Source organism: Myotis brandtii, unplaced genomic scaffold (genome assembly GCF_000412655.1).
Source record: "Myotis brandtii unplaced genomic scaffold, ASM41265v1 scaffold1141, whole genome shotgun sequence".
NCBI lineage: Eukaryota > Metazoa > Chordata > Mammalia > Chiroptera > Vespertilionidae > Myotis > Myotis brandtii.
In genome coordinates, this window is record NW_005353931.1 from 558928 (window position 1) to 581650 (window position 22723).

Below are 22723 nucleotides of genomic sequence, written 5' to 3' on the forward strand. Positions count from 1 at the left end.
ATTGGACTGCAGGCTTTGGCTCGATCACTGCAGGCCACCCAGAGGGACCCCACCCGTGCACAAATTCGTGCACCGGGCCTCTAGTGTGAAATATAAATATACATAACATACCGGTTATTTTTCAGAATACTTGTGTTTAATACAAAATGCTATATATACTCTTTTGGTACAAAGAAAAATGAAAATGATATTTTTATAGTTGATGAAAGAAGTAGATAGATAGTTGAATTTGAAGTCTGTGAAGTAAGATGGACTGCTTCTTCTGTGTACTTCCTTGCTGTTTACTGAAAAGTGAACTGCTTCTTTTGTGTGTTTCCTTGCATTATATCTTAATTTAACACAGAATTGGCTAATTTGCTATAATTTCTACAAGTTTCAGCTTTTATTAAGCCAGATTTAATGTTTAAGGCAATTTTAAGTGTTTTGTCAGGTAATAGTAAAATGCTTCCATTAAAAATATATTACCAATACTCAGTAGATGTCAGTAACTTCACCCTCCATAAAAAGTCTTTTGGAAGAACCATTTAGAAGTGATGACAAGCTAATGGGTCTCTATATAAATATAGATAACTTCTTTGTGAATTGATATTTAGATTATTTGGTTCAAAATGAACTCATTATTTTACATTTATATCACAGTTTATACAAACTATTAAATAAATTTGTGTATCTGAATTTGATAGTATTACATTTCAATGTAATGATTAATCTAGACCAGTGATGGTGAACCTATGACACCTCTGACATGCGAACTCATTTTTTTGGTTGATTTTTCTTTGTTAAATGGCACTTAAATATATAAAATAAATATCAAAAATATAAATCTTTGTTTTACTATGGTTGCAAATATCAAAATTTTCTATATGTGACATGGCATCAGAGTTAAGTTAGGGTTTTTCAAAATGCTGACACGCCGGGCTCAAAAGGTTCGCCATCACTGATCTAGACTGATAATAATTATTGCAAATTAAAATGAGTTTTCATGAATGTGGCTTAAAATTAACAAGATAAATCTAATATTTATTGCCTAAATATTTTCATAAAATCTTAGTTTCTAAAATAGATTTCTATATGACTTAGAAATGACAGGATAGGTAAAAATTAATGTCTGTTATCTACATTTGATTATATCAAAATGTTAATATTCTGGCTAATAGCTGCATAATATAATTAGGGAGCACTTCATGTATTCGTTTTTAAAAATTCTTCCTTCTTTCTCATGCTCTTAGCTATGGTCAGATATTCAAATTAGATAAGAAATGGAAAGGGTTAGAGAGGCTGGTCAGTATAGTTCGTACCAAGTTCATATATATTGTCATGGCCTTCTATAGCAAAAATTAATCATCTCCTTATCAAGGTGAGGCCACTTTGGGTAGAGAGATGAAAATTAACCAGCCAGACTAGTCAGAAGTGGACATATTTTCACCCTTGCTTTATCAGGTCTTGACTCTGATGATAGTATATGTTTAATATTGTGATGAATTTCACTGGAAAACTTGGGGCTCCAGTCACGGAGGTATAAAGTCAACACAACTGGTAGATGTGTGTCTTCTTTATCTGTGTATACATATATAGTCTGTATATATTTCTTCCTATATATGTGTAAACTTATATATGAAAATACATTTTATATATTCACAATTTCACTTTTATATATACACACTATGAAGGAATAGTCAAGAGACATATAATGTGTATATGGATATATATGTAGATATGAATATATAGTCACTCTTTGTCATGTTATCTACCCTGAGGTGTGTGACTGTTTTTGTCAGCAGGGTTTATTCAAAAGACAAAAGGTACATTGGCCAAAATGCTTATAATAAAAAAAGTAAACTCTGAAAAGGTGTGCCTGCCTAGAAAACTCACTCTGAATACAAATACTAGTAAAGCATGCATGACACGATGTGAAAGAATTTCCCACATTTCTAAGTCAGGATCCTCATAAACTGTTTTTATTCCTTATGGGTATAAGTTTGGAAGGCAGGATCCTGCAGTGATTTAGAGTAAGGACATTGCAATCAAATAGGTAAGGACTCTGGCTCTTACTATGGGATTTTCAGTATATTTTTTGTTCTGAATCTTAATTGTTATAACTCGATGTATATTGCAGTAGCGTGCATATACATATTTCATAATTATTTTAAGGATTAAAATGGGATACTGTAATATGGAAAAGTTAATAGAAAATGATAAACATGTTTAGAACACAGTATTTAAAAATAAGAAAACATTAGCATTTAATGAAAACTTTTTAGTTACCACAACTTACTTACATTTTGAATGGATAATCTCCTTTAAAACACTTAATAATCCTACAGATAAGTATTATTATTATTATTATTGTTAATATGGGGATTGGAATTTAAAATCTCTTGGTCACTAACTTCTACTTAATGAATCACATTCACAATTTGAAATCAGTTTACTCTTAAAACTAGTGTATTTAACCAATATGGTGCTGAAAAACACTCAATAAATGTTAGCCACATTCTTGTCATCATCATTATATATGAATGAAAGAATGCCATGATTATCTACTAAGACTTACTGTTAGTTTTTCAGGAAATATTTCTCAGTTATCTCTCCTAAGAGATTCGTCTGTCTTTAATTTTGTACATATATATTGAATTTAATACTATTAAAAAAACTGAAATCCTTGTTTTTAGAAATGAAAGGTAGAAAAGAAAAATGAAAATAAATTAAAATTAGAAGTTTGATTTCTATCTACTTTATGAATGGGCTCTCAGAAAGTTTCCTGATTTTAGCTCCTATTATTCAGAAAAAATAAAATAAAACATTTCGAAGCTATGAATTCATAAAGATCTCATGATATAAGACATTCAATGTTTTAACCTCTTGGTCCTTTTCAAAGCTTTTTGTACTTATTAAATTCTTACCAATGCTCTCCATGTAATAACACTTTGATGTACTATTCATCATTTCCATTTGAAGGAAGTAAGTAAATTCCTGCTTAACTATCACATTGCTTTCAGTACAATATGTTTCAGTAATAAACTGCATGTTTTAAGTGAAAATATACATTTTCAAATACATGAATTGCTTTGAATTATTTCCAGTGGACATCACAGAATATTTATGTTATTGTTTAATGGCAACACTCACTTCTTTCTAGGAGCAATTTTTGATGAATCTGCCAAAAAGGATGATGAGGTGTTTCGCACAGCAGTTGGCGACCTCAACCAGAATGAGGAGATCTTACAGACTGAAAAAATCACATTTTCGGTGACATTTGTTGATGGCAACAACCCATTTCAAGCGGTTCAGGAAGGTAAGGATCATCGGCAGTCCAATTTTTATAATTCTTGTTTTTTTGGTTCAATTTGAGTGACATTAAAGTTAGTTTATGTAAAAAGTCCTTGAACTAGGATATCGTTTTGTTTTGTTTTTTATCTTTGCTGCATTGATTTTCTTAGAGAGTATTGTTTTGCAGATATTAATCCCGTATTCCACTTCTGAAAGGGCAGAGTGTGCAAAATTAGTGCTTTCATTGAAATGTAATATGAAAGGAACGTAAATATTTACCATAAAAGCTTTATTTTATTATTTCAGTGTAAATGAAGCATTCCAAAAAATAGCATTTTTATATTTTAATTTTTACTTTTGACTGAAAAAATTGCCACATTGAAAGTTGTTAAAGTTGTGATGACATTTCAGATATATTCATCACAAGTGTATTGGTGGGAGGGAAACTTTTAGACACTACCATACATTTCAAAGATTTTGTGCTGGGAATCTAATATACCGACATAGGCTATATATTTTTTATTCTTTACAATATACCAAACATTAAAGCACTTTCTTCCATTCTTTCTGTATACTTGAGTGAATTAAAATTTTTCATGAGTACAAAGTCATACAAGTGCAAAATATTTTCATTATGCTGAAATAATAATTTGTAGGAATGAAGGTTTTGATTGAAAGATCTTAGACTAAAAGAATTCTATTATTGATGCTATTATGCTAACAAAATATTTGACCTTTTGATTGGAAAAGCACTTGTTCATGAAACTGTTGCTAGTCTATTTTATATTTTATAATGATAATATATCTAGACTAAAAATACTAACACAAAATTAATTTAGACAAATGAAGCATTCACTTCATTAAAAGATTAAAGGGTTTGGCAGCAGCAAAGATAGAGGAGATGGCTTATGTAGTAAAGTTTGGCAAGAAACTTTTTAAAGACAAATACTGAAGGGAAAAGAAAAAGTATATAAACTTGTGTTTTTTTTAAGTGATCTTTTCATGAATGCTGTATCTGTATGTTGTACAAGTAAACTTTATTGGAATATGTTTGGATCAGTAGCATTGGTGACTGTTTAAACTTATTTATGCTTACTTTTGTCAGTAAGAGAATGGATAGAATGATTAGTGTCCTAATGGATTTTCCTTCTTATTAATTTGATGGAGTGAAAAAGTATTATTTTAATGAAATGAATATAAGAGAATTAATGAAAAGCTATTTCCACAAATAATAATTTGTTTATAATACGATGGGATTTTAATTTTTAATAAGTAAACATAAATTTTAAAAGTCAGATTCATATAAACAGCCATTTATTTACATTTAAATGATCATTTTCCTGGGAATTTGGGGTCTTAAATATTGACTGTGTTAATAAATTTTCTATGGAAACATTTAATAGCTATTTAAATTAATATTAGAATACATGAAGCAATCTCCAAAATAATAAAATTGAATTTGAGGAAAATATCCAATAATATATGAAATAATATATACACTAGGAAGAATGTTATTCACTGTAAAGAAACATTTATGATATTTCTTTCTCAGCTCTTAGTTTTAATGACTGAAATGAGAGGAGCAAAAAATGAGAAATGATTTATTTTTGGGACAATCTTCTGAATAACTATTTATTAATTTTTGTAAATTAACTTTAAAGACATGCTAAAATATCCATGGCTTTCAAAAATCCACTTTGACTGAAAGTGTGTAGAAATAAAGAAATAAAGACAATATCATAGGTAGAAGGTAATTACAAAGTGTGAATAAGTATGTCCTGCACACCTGTTTTATAGACTACAATTTGAAAGTCAAAGACAATGCTTAAAGATGCCACTATATGTTTATATTGCGTTGTATAACTATTGTGTTGCCACATGAATTCTGCAAACATATATTTCTCTCAAAAGATCTATTATGAATTGAAAGAATTTGTGAAACTGAAAGCAAATAAAGAGAGGAAATAAGGTTTAAGTTTCTGAGATAGCTATTTGACTAGATATTTGTCAAGAAAGAAGAAAGAGCTTGCCACTTTGCCTGAAGGTTTCTGGTACTAAGAGGATGTCCTGGGCCAGTTATTTTGATGGTCTGCTATAGGCAATGAAGCTCTGGAGATAATTTGTTTCCCCATTCAATATCAAGAAAGACCTCCGCTAATTTTTAGAAGTAAAGATAATTTTCCCAGGGGCTCTATTTGTAAGTGATTTCTTTGAAAAAACAAAGAGGAAATATTCAACTGAAAGAGAACATGAAATGATTAAGGAATATTTTCTTAAATATTTAGAGGAAGTAATTTAGGAGGAAATCTCAATCATACAATCAAAGATTGAAAATTTTCTATGAGCACACCTTTGCTGTAATACCTAAAAATCTATGCAGTGGTTCTCAACCTTCTGACCCTTTAAATACAGTTCCTCATGTTGTGACCCAACCATAAAATTATTTTCGTTGCTACTTCATAACTGTAATGTTGCTACTGTTATGAATCATGATGTAAATATCTGATATGCAGGATGGTCTTAGGTGACCCATGTGAAAGGGTCATTCAACCGCCAAAGGGGTTTCGACCCACATGTTGAGAACTGCTGGATAGAGGGTCTTACATCAGCTTGTTTATTTTTCACATTCTAAAGGAGGACAAAATGTTCAGTGATATAATTGTTACTGATTGTTTACACATTAGCACTCTTGATGAACTTCTAAAGACTTAACGGTTTTGAGTTCTTTCTCCCTCAAGCTTTCTTTATTTTTGTTTATTTGATTTTGAAATCTGATCCTGAACAAATAGAATCGCCAGCACATAGATATTTGGTGGTGATAACAAATGATAAAAAGACTGGTCATCGGATAGAAAAATGAAATTTTAAAATCTGAAATGCTCTATTTACTTTATTGTTAGAACTTCCTTTCATTGGACACATTTGTGAAATGGTTCTTTTCAGACATTTGAATTTTTGTTTACCTTGTCTTTCTACTATCAACACTTAATAAGATAGAGGCATTTAAAGCTAAATAAGCCTCCTTAACCCATATATTGCAATAAAGAGTAATGTTACTATTTAAATATTATTGTGTGACTTTGATTGCAGTAAATTTGTGCATAGTAAATATTGAGTTAAATAATTACAAAATAATTATTTTTGAGGTGAGTCTTTAGAAGATGTTGTCTTGCTTATAACACAGAATCAATATTGCATTTTTCTGGAGATCAATGACTGTAATTTATCATTTTTATCATTGTTCTGTAACATTAATCTTGGTAGTTTTAGATAGTAGTGAACAGTAGAAAATAATTTGTTTTCACAAAAATAATCTTGAAATAAACCACCTATTTTCATAATTATTTTTCTTTTATTTTGAACATATTTGATGTTTACCCATTTTATACTTTCTATTGAATTGTGGGAAGTTAACTAAGAGCAAATAATTTTTATACTTTATCCCAGGAGATCATATATATATATATACACACACACACATATATATATATGTATTTATATGCTATTTTATAGATGGGACAAAGCTTTCTCTCTTAAGACAATGTATAAAAGAAAATAAATCATATGGAATATTTTTGAAAACCTAGAGAATTATTGAAGTGGAAAATTATATATTCCTAGTTGAATGTTTTTGATATGTAGATGAAGTTGAGAGCAGAGTGGTTAAATTATTTTCCTACACACTGCAAGTGTAGATCAGATAAAGAACTAAACCAAGAACTTCATAGTACTATACTAATGTTTTACTTGCTCTATCTGCTACATATGTGTATATCTATATCTATATCTATGTCTATGTCTCTCTCTCTCTCTAAGCCCTGGAATGTTACTCAAATAGAGAGAGAGAGAGACAGCTCAGAGTGTTTTCTAAGACTTCATTAAATACTGTGGGGGATGAAAAACATTAGATTTATAGTCTTTGACATTATTTATGTTCATAAGTTTTAGATCTTATGGAGTTGTTAAAAATTCTAATCTAAATTGATCAATTATATAAATCACTCATGTCCTTTCATCCTTGGTTTTCCTTATAAATAAATAAGAAATCAGAACATAAATTATGTATTTTAAGGTCAGTTTTATTTCTATGGATGAGTTGTTTCATGATTCTTTAAACACACTTCCAGATTTAAAACTTTATAGGATTATAGAAATGATCACTGTGTCATTTCTCTTTAGAAAATGATTCACAATTGCTGAAATTGCCTCCTATTTTGGGGGGGGCTGACTTCAAAATAATTAAAAGTATTTTATTGTCTGTCTCTTGCTTTGCTACCTCATTCAACTATTCATTGCAACCCCCAAAATTCATTACTATCACTGTAATCCAGCAAGGACCTTTTGCTCATTGCATTGGCTTGGACCAAAGCACCTGCTGCTGAAAATATTTCCTTACTCTTCTCTTGTAGACTGTTTCCTCTGTGACGCTTATGTACTGGGTGTAACATAGGTGCACAAATGTCTGGTGTGAGAGAGACTTCCTCTTCTGAAAGCAATAACAGTTGTTTATATTGCTAGCTCCTCGCTGAGACTAACAACAGTATGGGCTTTGAAAGGTGGGGGTTTACTGAAAACAAGGTCAGGGTAGGTAAGGGGAGTGCATTTGTAGAAAGGTTCACTGAGAGGGCTGAGTGCAGAAAAGGAGTCATGTAGAGTTGTTGCATGCATCAGATGTATCAGGAAGGATGTTACGCACCGTGTGTTGCTATTGGATAGCCAGACTCATTTGAAACATTTTGAAATATTTGCTCTTATAAAAACAACTAAAAATGAAACACATAGTAAGAGGAGTGTAAAGGCAAAATTGTTCTGTAGAGTCACAAATAATTCTATTTGAAAAAAGCAAGAGTAACTGTCATAATTATTATTATTTCTGTTAGGTCGCAAAACATTATAAACACTATAGTTATAAAGGCTGTTTTAAATATAGAAAGGAGGTATGGTTAATATTGCTTGTCTTCCAAGTTTCAGCCTGGTTCACCTTCAACTAACTCCTTTGCATTCCACAGCACGAATATTGATTGCTCCCCAGAAGTCTGCAAAATATATACATCTCACTTTTAACACCATGATAATATGCATCCTATATCTTCCAAAATCAAATTACTGTAAGTGTAAAATAATGAGACTGCTTTCTTTTATGATTTATAAAACCAATCTCATGTCTTTATATGCATATATAAAAGACACAAGCAACCATATCATGTGTGTAAAAAAGGTAATAGGAGAGTAGTATAGCCAAGGAGATTATAAGGAAATATAACTAGGAAAAATCACTTCTCCAAAACACATCACTATTCACTGTGAATATTTCTGGTACTATTGGCTAAATCGGAGTTGTCTGGTTCAAAGAGGATGTAAATGAAAAAGAAAGATTTATGTGGCCACACTATTTGAGTAACATTCCAGGGCTTAGTCTCATAATTTATATTCCCCTCTGCTTTAATAAGACATTTTTACTGTGATAAAAAAAATCTGCTGATTCCAAATTATTAGATTGGATTCTGCAACTTTCCTAGCTCAGGACTTCAATGTGTATGCTTTATCAGCCTATGTTTTCCTGGACCAGTTTTGGCAGCTCCAATGCCACTTGATTTCCTGAATTTTTTTCTGAAGTGCAGAGTTGGTGGCTCCAGGGGCAATAAACCAAACCCGAATGTCATGTAGGTGTAGTTCTACTCATTCATTTATTTGTTTATTTAATCATTTTTCATTTATCCTTCCCTTTCCATATTAAAGGCTAGTGTTATGCTTTGAATCCCAGTCTCTGGTCCCAATTCTCTGTGTAACTCATACCAAACTGTAGGTGAGAAGGAGTGGAAGGAATAAATGATGTAGCTGACCAGCATCTCCAACATTCAGACATCAGTAAGGATACTGGATGTCCATTCAATGACTGTCTGGACCATTTCCTTTCATTTCCTTTCCTCCAGGAGTCTGGGATATTTAGCTTGGTCAGTTCCCCAGCAATCGCCTGCCAAGTCACAGATCACTTTTTCTCCCTACGGCTACATTCTAAGGATAGGTCTATAAGAATCAGAATCTGTCTATTGTGTGAACTTAATATCCATCATCAATGTAATATTAAATCATGAAGAATTCTGCATCCGTTAGGGACAAAACTACACACATTCTTTTAAACATCTTACACTACCTCCATTGAAGAATTACCCATCAAGATAAATTAAAGATTCCATATATTTAGAATCTTATTTTGGAAATAGTCAGTCAAATCAATCTAGCCAAGTACTTATTAAATGGCCAAGTACTGTCCCAACATTGGGAATGCTACAAGAGGAGATAATAAAAGAAATAGAGGACACTGTCTGACTACAGAAGCTCAAAAATGTTCTTGAGGGGGCTGAGAAGTGTTAAAACGTGAGGTTTTAATTGTGTTGCTAGTAAAAAGATGTTGTAGCTTTTTAACATTTTTAGAAAAGAGAGGTAATTTCTTTCTTAAAATTATTATTTTTTAATTTAATGTCAATGAAGATACAAGTAGCATTACTTATTTTTTCCTCTGATTTATTGTTGTCCTCCTATCTTGGCCATTCCCTTATCTCATTCAATACCACGCTGTTAAAGTGATGGTTCTCTAATGCAATAAATAGATTAAAATTCAGATGTTTATAGACCTCAACATCATGATTTTAAAGCTTTTCTTCTTTGAGGTCTTTTACCTCTGCAATTGTGTACTGCTGTGTAAGTTACCTCATAACATGTATATTTAAACAATGTGTCCTGCTCTGGATGTTGTTTTATTTAGAAGAATTTTTAGCAGCTTTCTATGAAGCTCTGTTTAATGGAAGTGAAGGTTTATTCTTCTGTTGTTTCTTAAGTATTCCTTATTTCTACTAAATATTTTTCTCATAATAAGAGCAAACTACTTTCTTCTTCTATGCTCTCTCTACCTTTACAAACACAGTGCATCATTATGGCAGCATAATTCAGTTTTAATCGGTCTGTTATGATTGTGTCTTGGTAAAGGAATCACTTCTATGTCTTAAAGTCACTGTGAATATACGGTTTATTAGATTAAACCACACTTACCTACACTCTGCAGTTGTAATGAGAGTCCATTGTGTAATTACAAAAATAGTTTAAGTTCATGTTGACAAACCAAAGATGACTTTACTATATTCAGAAATTTTAAACTATTAACAATATTATTGATCTCCAAGTTTCAAATGATCCAGTTTACTTGCTTGGGGACAAAAATTAGCCTGACTTTTTATTTTAACATCTGACATTCAGTTTTTGCACGTCCTTGGCATGTGTTGTTAGGTTTCTGGGAATCACACTATGAGCAGTCTTTTAGCACTCATGCAACATTTGGTTGAATTATCTTGTAATTTTCAAAAGAATTATCACTGAAACTCTAGCTTCCAAAAGAACGTACACAAAGCCAAAGCACAATAGGAAATTGCATATTCTGGGGAAAAGGGAATGAATCAGCAGGTACTTTCTGGTGCCTATAAGCATTTGGCTTTGAGCTACTCTGCACAGTGCTCAAGGCCATTGGATGCCCTGTAGTCTTACCAGATTAGCTTGACCTTTATCACTGTGTCTCGGGTCTTGACCTCTATGTGCTCTTCTTTTTTTTGCCCTCTCAGTATAGTGCTCTTTTTAAACTCCCCATTCACTGCCCCCCCACCCCCATTTTAATCATTGACTCTCCATATTGTGCTGTGCACATTCAGGATATCTTATTTGGTTCTTTATGTCTTAAATTTGATGCCATTTATTCTGCTTAGGAAAAAGAAACATGGAAATTAAATGCATGGACCATGAAAATAGATGCATCTGCCTTTATATGTGTTGTAGTCCATCTGTTGTTATCTGTAGGATCTTGAGCACACCCAATGTCTTGGAGCCTTAGTTTCTTCATATATAAAATGGGATTACTATGATTATGTGATTATTGAATGATGATTAATCACATCAGGTTGTAAGGATGATTTGTGGGTTTTCTACTAATCTAAATGCATTTAAATAATACTGGAGAATGTGGTAACTTAGCATTATTGCATGTGTCCACCAGTAACTGCTATCCCTTTCTGTCCTAATCTTCCCAAACATCCTCAACCACATATACTAGTAGTTTCCATGGATACCACTGATAATACTAAATTGATTATCTGCTTACTCATTATTGCCCAATTGAGTCTTTCCTTATCAGCATTCTGAATGCTGGGGTTATAAAAATATATAAACACTGAATGCTTCTGTTTTGTTTTGTTTTCTCTCTTCCTGGGTTAGTTCTGCTAGTCAGCACAGGAAGATGAGAATTCTATTTGCAGTGTAATTTATTTGGCAAGTAGTAGTGATGTTGCAACCTGTGTACTTAGGGTTGGGAGGATTTAAAATACCTTGTTACCATTTCTGGGAAGTAGAGTAGGCCTGTGGAGATCAAATTAAAGCTTTCTGATGATTTGTGTAGGCTTAATACAATCAGTGAAGTAAATAAGGCACTGAGTCATAACTAAATGGAATTCTGTTGTAGGGAGGCATAATGTTGCAGAAGAGCGATATATGTGAAGGTCGAATATATAAATGAATTCAAGGAAAGCTTTAGGCTTTGAGGAGTGCATCATCTCTGGTATTTTGAGTTTATCTCTGACATGATTGTTTAAAAGGTTATCTTTCTGTGTTCTGCACATTTTTATTCCAACTATACATGGCCAAATCTGAACTCTAAAACCTTGATCATTGCTTTCTTTGAATTTCTAGTACTATTTTTCTTCAATAACACATGCTATTATGTTATTTTTTTGAGGAATCATGCCTCATTTCAAGATATATTTGCATTTTTGTCCTTGATCTACTAATATGATATTAAGATTGGCTAAGTTCATTCCTTCAAGCTGTCTTTTCCCAAACACAGAAAAGACTTCAAATACAAAAAACAAGCACCCTCCAAATGTCTATTATATAAAAAATATTCCAAATGGAAACATAGGAAAGGCTTCAACCACACAGCAAAAAACATCCAAATGTTTATTAAATATGATAAATATATTTCAAAATGGAATATATTTTCTCACAATGTAATTTTTTTGGGGAAAACTGTTACACAAATCAATTTTAGAAGCAGTCATAGTACAGAGAATATTTCTAAAAGACTGAATATTCAATAATATTTTGTACTTTACTTTTAAATTTATACTTACATGAAATGAAACAGAGTACTCTGAGATGGTCCTGTGTGTCAATTCATATCATTAAAACTGATGAAGATGTGGAGGCTCTGATAATAGAAAGTAACTAGGGGATAAAAATAAGGCACATTCTTACTGGTCAAATAAGAAAATAATACATCAGAACAAGACTGGCTCCCAAGACTTATTCTTACTATTATATTTATTTGTCAATAATTTTATTATTTAGTATTAGTGAGTTAATCTTTTTTCTACTGATTCAATTTCCTAAGTGTTTTTGTCCAGTTTAAAGAAGTCCTGTCTCTATGTTAACTCACTATGTATACACACAGTTATATATGCACACCCATACACATACATATATGTATATTATACTATCCCTATATATGTAAGCCATATGTATATTATATGCGATACATACAAACACACACACACACATATATATATATTCACTGGTTCATTAAACACTACTCTCTTTTGAGCATCCTTCCAATGTTGATTTATACTTTTCAAAGGACAATTTTAAACCCCTATTTACTATGTCTGTTAAATGAAACAGTGAAGACTTGTCAAACCACCATCATTCACTACCTAAAATTCATGCCCAGGCACCCTCCATGAGAGCACAGACTGAATCACCAGTTTATACTTCCTTTCCTTGGAAATTGCTTAGAGCTTAAATATGGAAAGGGTAGAACAACTGGCAGAAAACTGTGAATTACCAAGAACACTTGGTTTTCATTTCAGAAATCAAAGTTACAATTGCTCACTTATTTATAAGACTCTTTAACTTACCAGCTAGACATATAAGGAGATCATACAGGTGAATGAGACAAATTTAACTCAAGTACCCAAGAACTTTATAACCCAGTAGAATTAAAAGAGCTAAACATGAAGATAATGGTTTTTATTGGAGATCAGTGATATAAAGGAAAGTGTAAATGATACTTGTTAATATGATAGAAAATAATAGGGGTGTGTGTGTGTGTGTGTGTGTGTGTGTGTGTGTAAGATTTCAAACAAGGAGGTTACTTTTGATAGAGCGATAGGGAAGATACAAAAATAGTAACATGTAAGCCAAGATTTGAGGTTGGAAAGTAGCTGGCCATGCAAATATAGAAGGAAATAGGATTCCAAGATATTACATATGGGAATACCATTTGGAGGAATGGGTTTGCTGTGTTTGAGGGATTAGCTTTTTTTTTTTTTTGAATACTCAAATTTTTATTCAGTTACTTTACATGTACTTACTTCCATCATCAAAGTCATTACTTGCTGACTAACACTGCCATATTACTCATGTGTCTGCTACCCAAATGTGCTTTGGGTGTTTTTGTTTTCTATTTCCTTGGAGATGGACTATGTTCCAAAGGAAGTCCAGTGGTTCGTCAGGTCTCACTCACTTCTGGGGCATAAGAAGGGCATTTTCGATTCTTTTTGGATTTGAAATTCATGTCTCTGTAATGCTGAATCTGATCGATCAGGGATTGAACCCAAAACCTAGGTATGTTCCCTGAGTGGGAATCAAACCTGAAACCTTTTGGTGTCTGGAAATGACACTACCACCAACTAAATCACCCAGCCAGGGCTCAATTTTCTTGGTCTTTTAATTCAGAGTAATGTACAGTGGTATATGGATATCTACAATGAGGAAAGAAACATCATTTTGTGGCTTTTATATTTGAGCTACACTGACAAAAATAAAAGCCTTATTTGAAAAGCCCAATAATGAGAAGCAACATTTATTTATAACTTACTATATCCCATGAACTGTTAAAAGTGCTTCATTTTTTTTCACCTGATCTTTATAGCTTATAAGATATAAGGTCGTAACTATTCTTATTAGCATTTTTCAGATGAAGAAACTGAGGTACAGCCAGGTTAAGTAACTTGTCACCCCTGAAACCTTAATAGTGCCTAGAACACTGATTTCTGTTTGTCTGCTAATCTGGAGTCCTGGGTATATATCTGTGGGAGGGAGGAGAATGAGTTTAAGGTATTGATTTTCTGTCTCCTGTGTGAGGTCAACTCTGGCTGAGTGTGTACTTCCAACAAAAGGCATGCTTTTCTAAAGGCAGCCTGCTCTACCTCATTCTCTCCTTCAGAACTCCACTAAGTCCTCTCTTTCCCTATCCTGTGGTCTGTGGCTTATTACCATCTCATGGCTGCTCTCTCTGGATTCTTATACCTTCCTTCCTATTTCTGCTACACCTCACCCACACCTATGTAATTCTTGCCTTGGAAAAAGAAGCCCTTCTCAAATGATCCCATTTTGAGCATGTCACTTTTTCCTATTGGGCTTTTAATGGATATTATTAACCACTACACTGGACTGCCTACTTGGGAAACCTCATTTTAACTAACTCTTAGCCATTTGATGACTTCTTCAATCCAGTCAGGAAATGTTGTCCGTTTGAATGTTTTATGCAGACTTAATGCGTGCATCATATTGCAAAACTTACAAAGAACGCCTGACACAAACCTTTAACTTCTGTGATTTATAAGCTGAAATCTTCATGCTCATAGGTATTCCAGCAGTTCATCAAAGGCTGACTTGATATTGAGTGGCAGCATCCCTTCAGAAATGCACTAGTTCTGACCGGAAATAAGATTGATCTCCAAATAACCATTCCACAGCATAGTTGAATGACTGCTTCTGAAACATGGTTATTTTTACTGAAAATATGACAAATTGAATGAACTTTATGAAAAATAATGTTCCAGTTATATATTGAAAATGTCTCTTTTTAAAAATCCTCTAAGTTAGTGGATGAATCAGTTACAATTTCTTGAGTATTTTATTCCATTTTCTATGAGGAAAAATTTTCATATACATGTCTTTTTTTATTTTATTATTACTTATTTTTTTCTTTGTTGATTAAGGTATTACATATGTCTTTTATTCCCTTCTTTATAGGAATGCTTTATTGTGAAAATTAGATTCCTCATTAAGGGGCTAGGTGAAAAAACACATTTTATTGTTGTGCAAATTGCACAACCAATATTTTTGTTACCTATAAACTTGTAAAGAGTAATAAGGAGAAACTAACACATTACAAAAAGAACTGTTTTTCCTTTTATCCCTTTTTATTCTTAAGTCCCAAGGTTTAATAGATACTAATGAGCAACAAGTGGCCAAACACCAGGCAGCAGAGCAGGAGGGAAAGCAGGAAGGGTCCACAAAAGCATGATTTTCATGATAAGATCCTTTATTTCATCATTTATTCCATATTATTCAGCATCCCAGTGCAAGATAGCGAGGTAAAACTAGTGAAGAATATAGAGGGAACTTACATGCACTCTGTATCTTCCAGGAGCTTTAAACTACTAGCAAAGGTTCAATTTGTGTCTCTAGATAACATAATTACTAGACAGTAGTTCCATGAAGGAGGAACAAAATAAAAAGTTCAGTGGAAAAATGAGATTTCCAAAAGGGTGGTGAGTTGAGGAAGAACTTAAAGAAGACATAAAGTTAAAGAAAAATAGTAGCCTATGCTGTCTGTTCTGAAAGGAGGAAAGATATAACCAAAGATGCAGACATATTCAAAATACATCTGTGTGACTGTAAAATCTAACCTGGGCTTGGGTATGGGTTGGACCCACAGTGGAAACCTCAGAGGACAGAAACAGTCACTGTTCTGGCAATGCCTGTATCCGATTTCCAGCTTCAAGGTTCCCACTTTCCCAAGCCAGTGGTAGAATAGTGAACTCGGCATGGAGAAAATCATAATTCAGCAAGCAACATGAAACACTAATGAAGACATTAATAAAGACATCAGCCTTCACATAGCACAGTCTTAGGATTTCTTTTAATGTGCAGCAAAATTGGAGCTCAAAGATGTTACTTCAAAGGCACAATGCCTCCACTGTGTTTTAAGAGCAAGTGATATTTTAAAAATAATTATTGCACATCTATAGCAGATTAATTGCTTTTCACATTAAAGAAAGTGATAAGCACCCAAGTTCTATAATATAAAAAGTGCTATGCATATGCATTAGCTAATGCTATCAAAGGGTTTTTACAGCAGGTTTGGCATTATGCTAGGACTCAAAGTCACAGCACTGAGCTCTTAAATGAAAACATGGATTGTTTCTTAACTGAGTTGGACAGAAGAAGCTAAAGCAATGGTTCTCAAACTGTGGATCGCGACCCATTTGGGGGTCGAATGACCCTTTCACAGGGGTCGCCTAAGACCATCGGAAAACACATATATAATTACATATTGTTTTTGTGATTAATCACTATGCTTTAATTATGTTCAATTTGTAACAATGAAATTGGGGGTCACCACAACATGAGGAACTGTATTAAAGGGTCGCGGCATTAGGAAGGTTGAGAACCACTGAGCTAAAGAATAAGATCATGATATGCAAAGTCTGTGACTACTATCTTTTTCCCCTTTAAGTGTGACACTTAATGTTTTAACTTAAGAGCATTTTTATTGGTCTGATTAGCACAAGTAGCCAATGAGGCTTGTTTATCTGAATAAAAAAAATTATGAAAATCAGCATCCATTGTTTGTTAATTATTGATTCATTTACTTGTTCATCTAAACAGATGTTATTGAGTGCTTATATTTTGCAAAAGACATTAAGTGCTGAAAAGGATACCAAGCTTCATCAGTGTAGTTTCTAGCTTCAAAAAAATATACTGTGCTTAACAAGTAACAGACATAAATAACTAAACATAAATAGAAGTAATTATGACAAAAAGTACAATAAATTCGAAAGACCTCAACAATGATAAAGATGAAGTGTTATGGGATTTCAAGGAGTATGGGTGTTAGCTCTTAGTACTGCTTCTCCTCTCATCCACAGGTAGAGGTACAAGTTCAATGTAATCCAAATATTTGGTACCAAATATAACAGTCTATTGAGGTAAGTTAGCATCATACCAGGTTTGTTGCCAACCTTACTATTTTTTTTTAAATATATTTTATTGATTTTTTTTTTTACAGAGAGAAAGGGAGAGGGATAGAGAGTTAGAAACATCAACCAGCTGCCTCCTGCACACTCCCTACTGGGGTTGTGCCCGCAACCAAGGTACATGCCCTTGACCGGCCAACCTTACTATTGATAACCTATGTTCATTCACTGAATTAACTCAACAAATATTTTCCCAAGTTAGACTGACAGGCAAGTATCTTCTGAATGTCACCCCAATCTCACTGTGTATGCACCCATCTCATCCTTCTCTCTGTGGTCTGCAGGGAATGAACAGTTGGTTCCCTGGGGAGGGTGAAGTTGCAGCTTCCTGGTGAAGCTGCCTCGGTGACCATGCTCACAATGTCTGGCCTTCCCTTCCCTCTCTTCCCATCATTAAGATTAATAACTAGCTAATTACAGTAACAGAACCATACAGTTGAAACCTGTGTTGTTCAAGTGTCAAAGGTCAACATATATTCTTTAGGAAATGAGAAAATAGCTTCCCACAATAAAAGTGATAGATGAGTGGTCAAGAAAGTGAAATCTGCCCTAACTGGTTTGGCTCAGTGGATAGAGCATCAGCCTGCGGACTCAAGGGTCCCAGGTTCGATTCCGGTCAAGGGCATGTACCTTGGTTGCAGGCATATCCTCAGTAGGGAGTGTGCAGGAGGCAGATGATCGATGTTTCTCTCTCATCGATGTTTCTAAATCTCTATCCCTCTCCCTTCCTCTCTGTAAAAAATTAATAAAATATATTAAAAAAGAAAAGAAAAGAAAGTGAAATCAGAGAAACCAGGCCAGAATCTGTAGAAAAATAGTCCAGTGGGAGGTAATAAGGTCTTAGAATAGATAGCTGTAGTGGGAAGGGGAAAAATTGAGCTACTTAGGAAGCTATGCTGTAGGACGGCTTGACATCTTAGTTCTGGGGACAGTAAAAAAGAAAATCAAAGAAGATTGTGAGCTTTTGGGCTTTATAACTCAACAAATATATAATTAACAGAAATAGGGTGCATAGAAGAAAAGACACACATAGGGTAAATAAGTATAAGAGGTAGCTAATATTTTTAGAATTTTTACTGTGACATACATAGGGTAAATAATTATAAACGGTAGCTAATATTTATTGAATTTTTACTGAGATCGAACAGTTATGAGTTTTACATAAATTATTTTTTCATTCCTCACACAGGCCTTTGCATATATTAAAAATTAAGGAGGTGAGTTTAGTCAACTTAACAAAAATTAAATAGCTAATAAGTATCAGAGTTGAAATTTTAACCCATGTCTTTAAATGTAGGTATTAGCATACAACTGGAAGAGTGGAGCTGGAGCTCAATAGAGGAAGCATGGGGCAATGGTTTGAGATTACATTGCCTGGAGGTGAAAATTAAAGCACAGCTTGGATGATACTGCCAAAGATTAATATAGGGGAGGTAGGAAACCATTTATATATCATTGCAAATACTTATGTGAGAAGGGCAACAAAGATAGAGAAAGTTTGAAATTGTAAGGTGAACCAGTGGAGATCACTTCTCTGAAAAGACTATCATCCTTTTGGGGGGCGATTGTCTTCATTGTCACTGAATGTTGATTGAATGTGGAGTGTAAAAAATCCATGGATTCTAGAGATAAGGAACTCACCAGTTAAATTATGGCTAGTTTTCTTACAGTGTTAATGGAAGACTAGTACTGCAGTGAATAGTGAGTGGGCTGGGAAAGAATGAATACTATAAGCATAGTCTTTCTTCTGAGTTTGATGATTAAGTTCCATGTACAAGAATAGCTAGGGTTTAGTGAAATGTTGGATTCATGAAGATAATTTTGAATTAAGTACAATAGAATCCAGAGTAGGAAGAAAAAGAGATTTATGAAAGCAGTTAGGTTTAGAAAGGTGTTAGCGAAGAAGATTTGGTAAGTATTAGACAATAGAGCTACTTGGACAATCATGTTTGTTGATACACAGAAGGAAAATTGGGAAAATGTGTGGGAAACTATTATAATCATCTCAATAATAATTAAGGTGAAGGGACATTGGGGAAGTGCGGTGGGGGTGGGGTGAAAAAAGTCTAGAAGTGTTGCTGGGGTGAGTCAATTAGGGATGATTGAAAATATTTGAGTCATGGTAAGAATCAGCCTAAGATTTCATAGCAAGAATCTGTAGGTGATTATATAAGACCACTCTCATGTAATTCTTCAGCATTATTAGGAATCTGTCAACATAAAGAAGGTTATAATTTGGGGTATAATTATTGTTTTATCTATTTTCTTGGTTAGGTATTATTATTATCAGAACTTTTTTACAATTACTGGTATAGGAAGTAATGTGAGTGAATGAGTCACAAGAAAAGGAAAATAAATTCTCTCAGAATGGATTTTATTTCTACATTCCCCTTATTTCTATTAAGTCCACATATATTTGAGGAGGTTTGTTAATGTTACTGAAAGAAAGACTGGGAAGAATGAGTAGAAAATACATGGTTTAAAATTTTTACAGGACTACTATTTTTTTCCTCAGGATTTTTTTCCGAGTTTATTTATTCACAGTGAATACCAAAGGACTTTAATGAGACTTCATTTAACATGAAAATTTATAGGATGTATTTTTTAACTACTGGTTCTGGGACAATGATTCTCAATGTTGAAAGTGGTAAAGTGGAAAGTGCATCAACTTTGGAGTCTAACGCATTCATTTTATTCTTGGATCTGGCTCTTAGCAATTTCTCTGAGTAAATATTTCTGAACTATAAAATGGGGATTAAAAAAATGCTTAAATGACTCCACAAGTTTATTTTGAGAACCAATAGGTGATGAATAAGAAAGTCTATGTGATCTATTAAGTGATGGCATTTATTTTTAAATCCATATTTATCAGCATGCAGTCCATTCTACTCTGTAATTGAAGCTGCTGTTCCTTCCAAAGAAATATTTTATTGGTTTAAATAAATAAAGTTCATCACCATTGTAAAACTTTTGAAGATGGAAAATTTGTTGTGTGAATTAACATTTAAATAATCTTTAAAGTCATCTGTGAGAAACTGGTAAAATTTTGAAGATTTCAGGTTGGTTGTTTTAAAAATATTAAATAGTTATTTTTTAAAAACTCTAATTTACTGAGCATGCATTTTTGACATGCAGTATATACATAGATGCAATATGGTTGTTATTAGATTGAATAAATGACTTTGTTTTATTTGTATGGTTAGAATGTTTTATAATAGCATCTGAATTATAACTCCAGCATACATATATGAGATGCTTATCCTCAATGTGAACCAAACAACACAAGAGTAAATAGGCACTCTAAATAAAGAAATTTTTATCTTCTTTGTCTTAGGTAATAAAAAAATTCCTCTAATTTAAATGAAACATAGCTATATTATTTAGTTATTAAAGAAAACTATATATAAACATGGAGCAAAGTCCTAGAAATATAAAGATCTTTATCTGTGATCACTCTGGCCCTGAGGAGATTTTCTTCTAGTGGAATAAGATATGCATATTCTAGATTATAGTAGTCAGAGATGGTAGTGGCATGTGTTTATACCAAAATAGCTTGAAGAAGAACTTGATTCTGCTCATGTAAGCAAGAAATTTTTTCTTCTGCTATGATTATCCTGGAGTAATTACCATAGTAAATGCTGTAGCACCACTGACTCCCACATAGCATATTCCTTCTGTTTGTATGAAAGGCAGCACCACTGATCTTGAACTCAATTTTTTCCATGAATGCATTATTTCAAAATACTTTATGAATATAGCTAACATTTTATGCCACAAACTTGAAAGTATTAATTTTTGCCAATGGTGTCAAAACAAGCTGTGTAAGAGGATAAGGGAGAATAAATATTTAATAAAGAAATGTTAGATCAGAGTTATATAATCTAAGGTTTACACATATTTTGATTCTCACTTTTATTATCTTTTATTTGTTTAGACTTAAAGCCACCCACAAAATGCCTCTACATATGGGATTTTACCATTACATTTTAATATTAGAGATATATGATATAGGTTAAATTTGTGGCTAGCATTTGGAAAAAAAGTTGTTTTTTAACTACAAATATCTATGACAAAGTCCCAGATTTAATACATTTAATTATTATTAATCTTATGGCTCATACAAAGTTTCTCAGAGTCTACCAACACCCAGGCTCAGCTCCAGTCCTCAAGACTCATTGGTAATAGTGAGATGAAATCCTAGTTAAGTCTCATTCTTTAGATTAGCCCTGAACCTGAAGGTGCTGACTTTATATAGACCTCAATCTCCCCATCTATTAAATCAATATAGTAGTAATGGGCATGGCCCTTTAAAGTTCAGTCTTTAAGAGTAAGTTTATATAAAAATTAGGGGAAAATATGAAAGCAAATGGCATATAGTAGATACTCAGTTTCCAGTGGCTATGAAAAGTCATTATCCATCATATATTTCTGACTTGAACTACTGTCAATAAATGACCCCATATACAAATAAACATAAAGTAATAATAGTGAGTTTTTATCTCATATCTATCTAGGAAATATTTTAGAGCTTTAAAGTTTCTCCTAAAGAGAGGCTTACTGTTTATAGAAAAGTGAGTTAGTATTCACCCAAGTATATGAGCTTTTCAAGGTATTTTAAAACCTAGATTGCTTTTAAATTGACTTTAATGTCTAGAGATTGAATCAGTTTGCGATCCCTTCTCTCAGTACACACACATGATGCATATCTAGTAAAGCTACTCACTAGATTTCACTATGTGAAGCATCATTGATCATGTTGTTCTGAACTTCATATTTTAGGTATCTTTTTCCTACCTAAAATTCAATATGGTAACATCAACATCAGAAAATCAGCAGAATCATCACAGTAACTAACAATAAGTGAATAAAGGCTTATTATGTACCAGTTCCTGTTGACATTCTTCATACATATTAACTCATTTAATCCTGACAGTACTGGGAAGTAGAAGTATAATTTTCTAAATTTAACTCTGAAAACTATAGTCACACAGAGGTGAACTAAAGTGGAAAAATCCGTATTTTATTAAAAATCCATATTTCTTGAATTCAGACAATCTGGCTCCAGAGCCCCAGTCATAATAATATACTATAAATGACCTTCCATAGCTTAATTCATAGCATTAACAACTGTAAACCCATATTGTTTTGGTCAAATAAAAGAACAATATAAGATTCTGTTATAATAACTGGCTAAGTTATTTTGCTTAGCATATTGTTTCTTTGGATTAGAATATATAACAACCAAGCATCTATCTACACTAATAAAAGAGAAACATGGTAATTAGCGTACGACTGCTACCCTTTTCATTGGCTAATCAGTGAGTATATGCAAATTAACTGACAACCAAGATGGCAGCTAATTTGCATAT

General features: G+C 32.8%; 1 protein-coding gene across 1 annotated transcript in view; it reads left to right on the plus strand.

Moving 5' to 3' along the window:
• Positions 1-22723, plus strand: part of LOC102256632 (glutamate receptor ionotropic, delta-2) — an 841284-nt gene that overhangs the window by 243115 nt on the left and 575446 nt on the right. The window contains exon 2 of the mRNA XM_005857866.2: positions 3140-3295. Coding sequence (XP_005857928.2) covers positions 3140-3295 — 156 coding nt within the window. The remainder of the gene's footprint in view (positions 1-3139; positions 3296-22723) is intronic.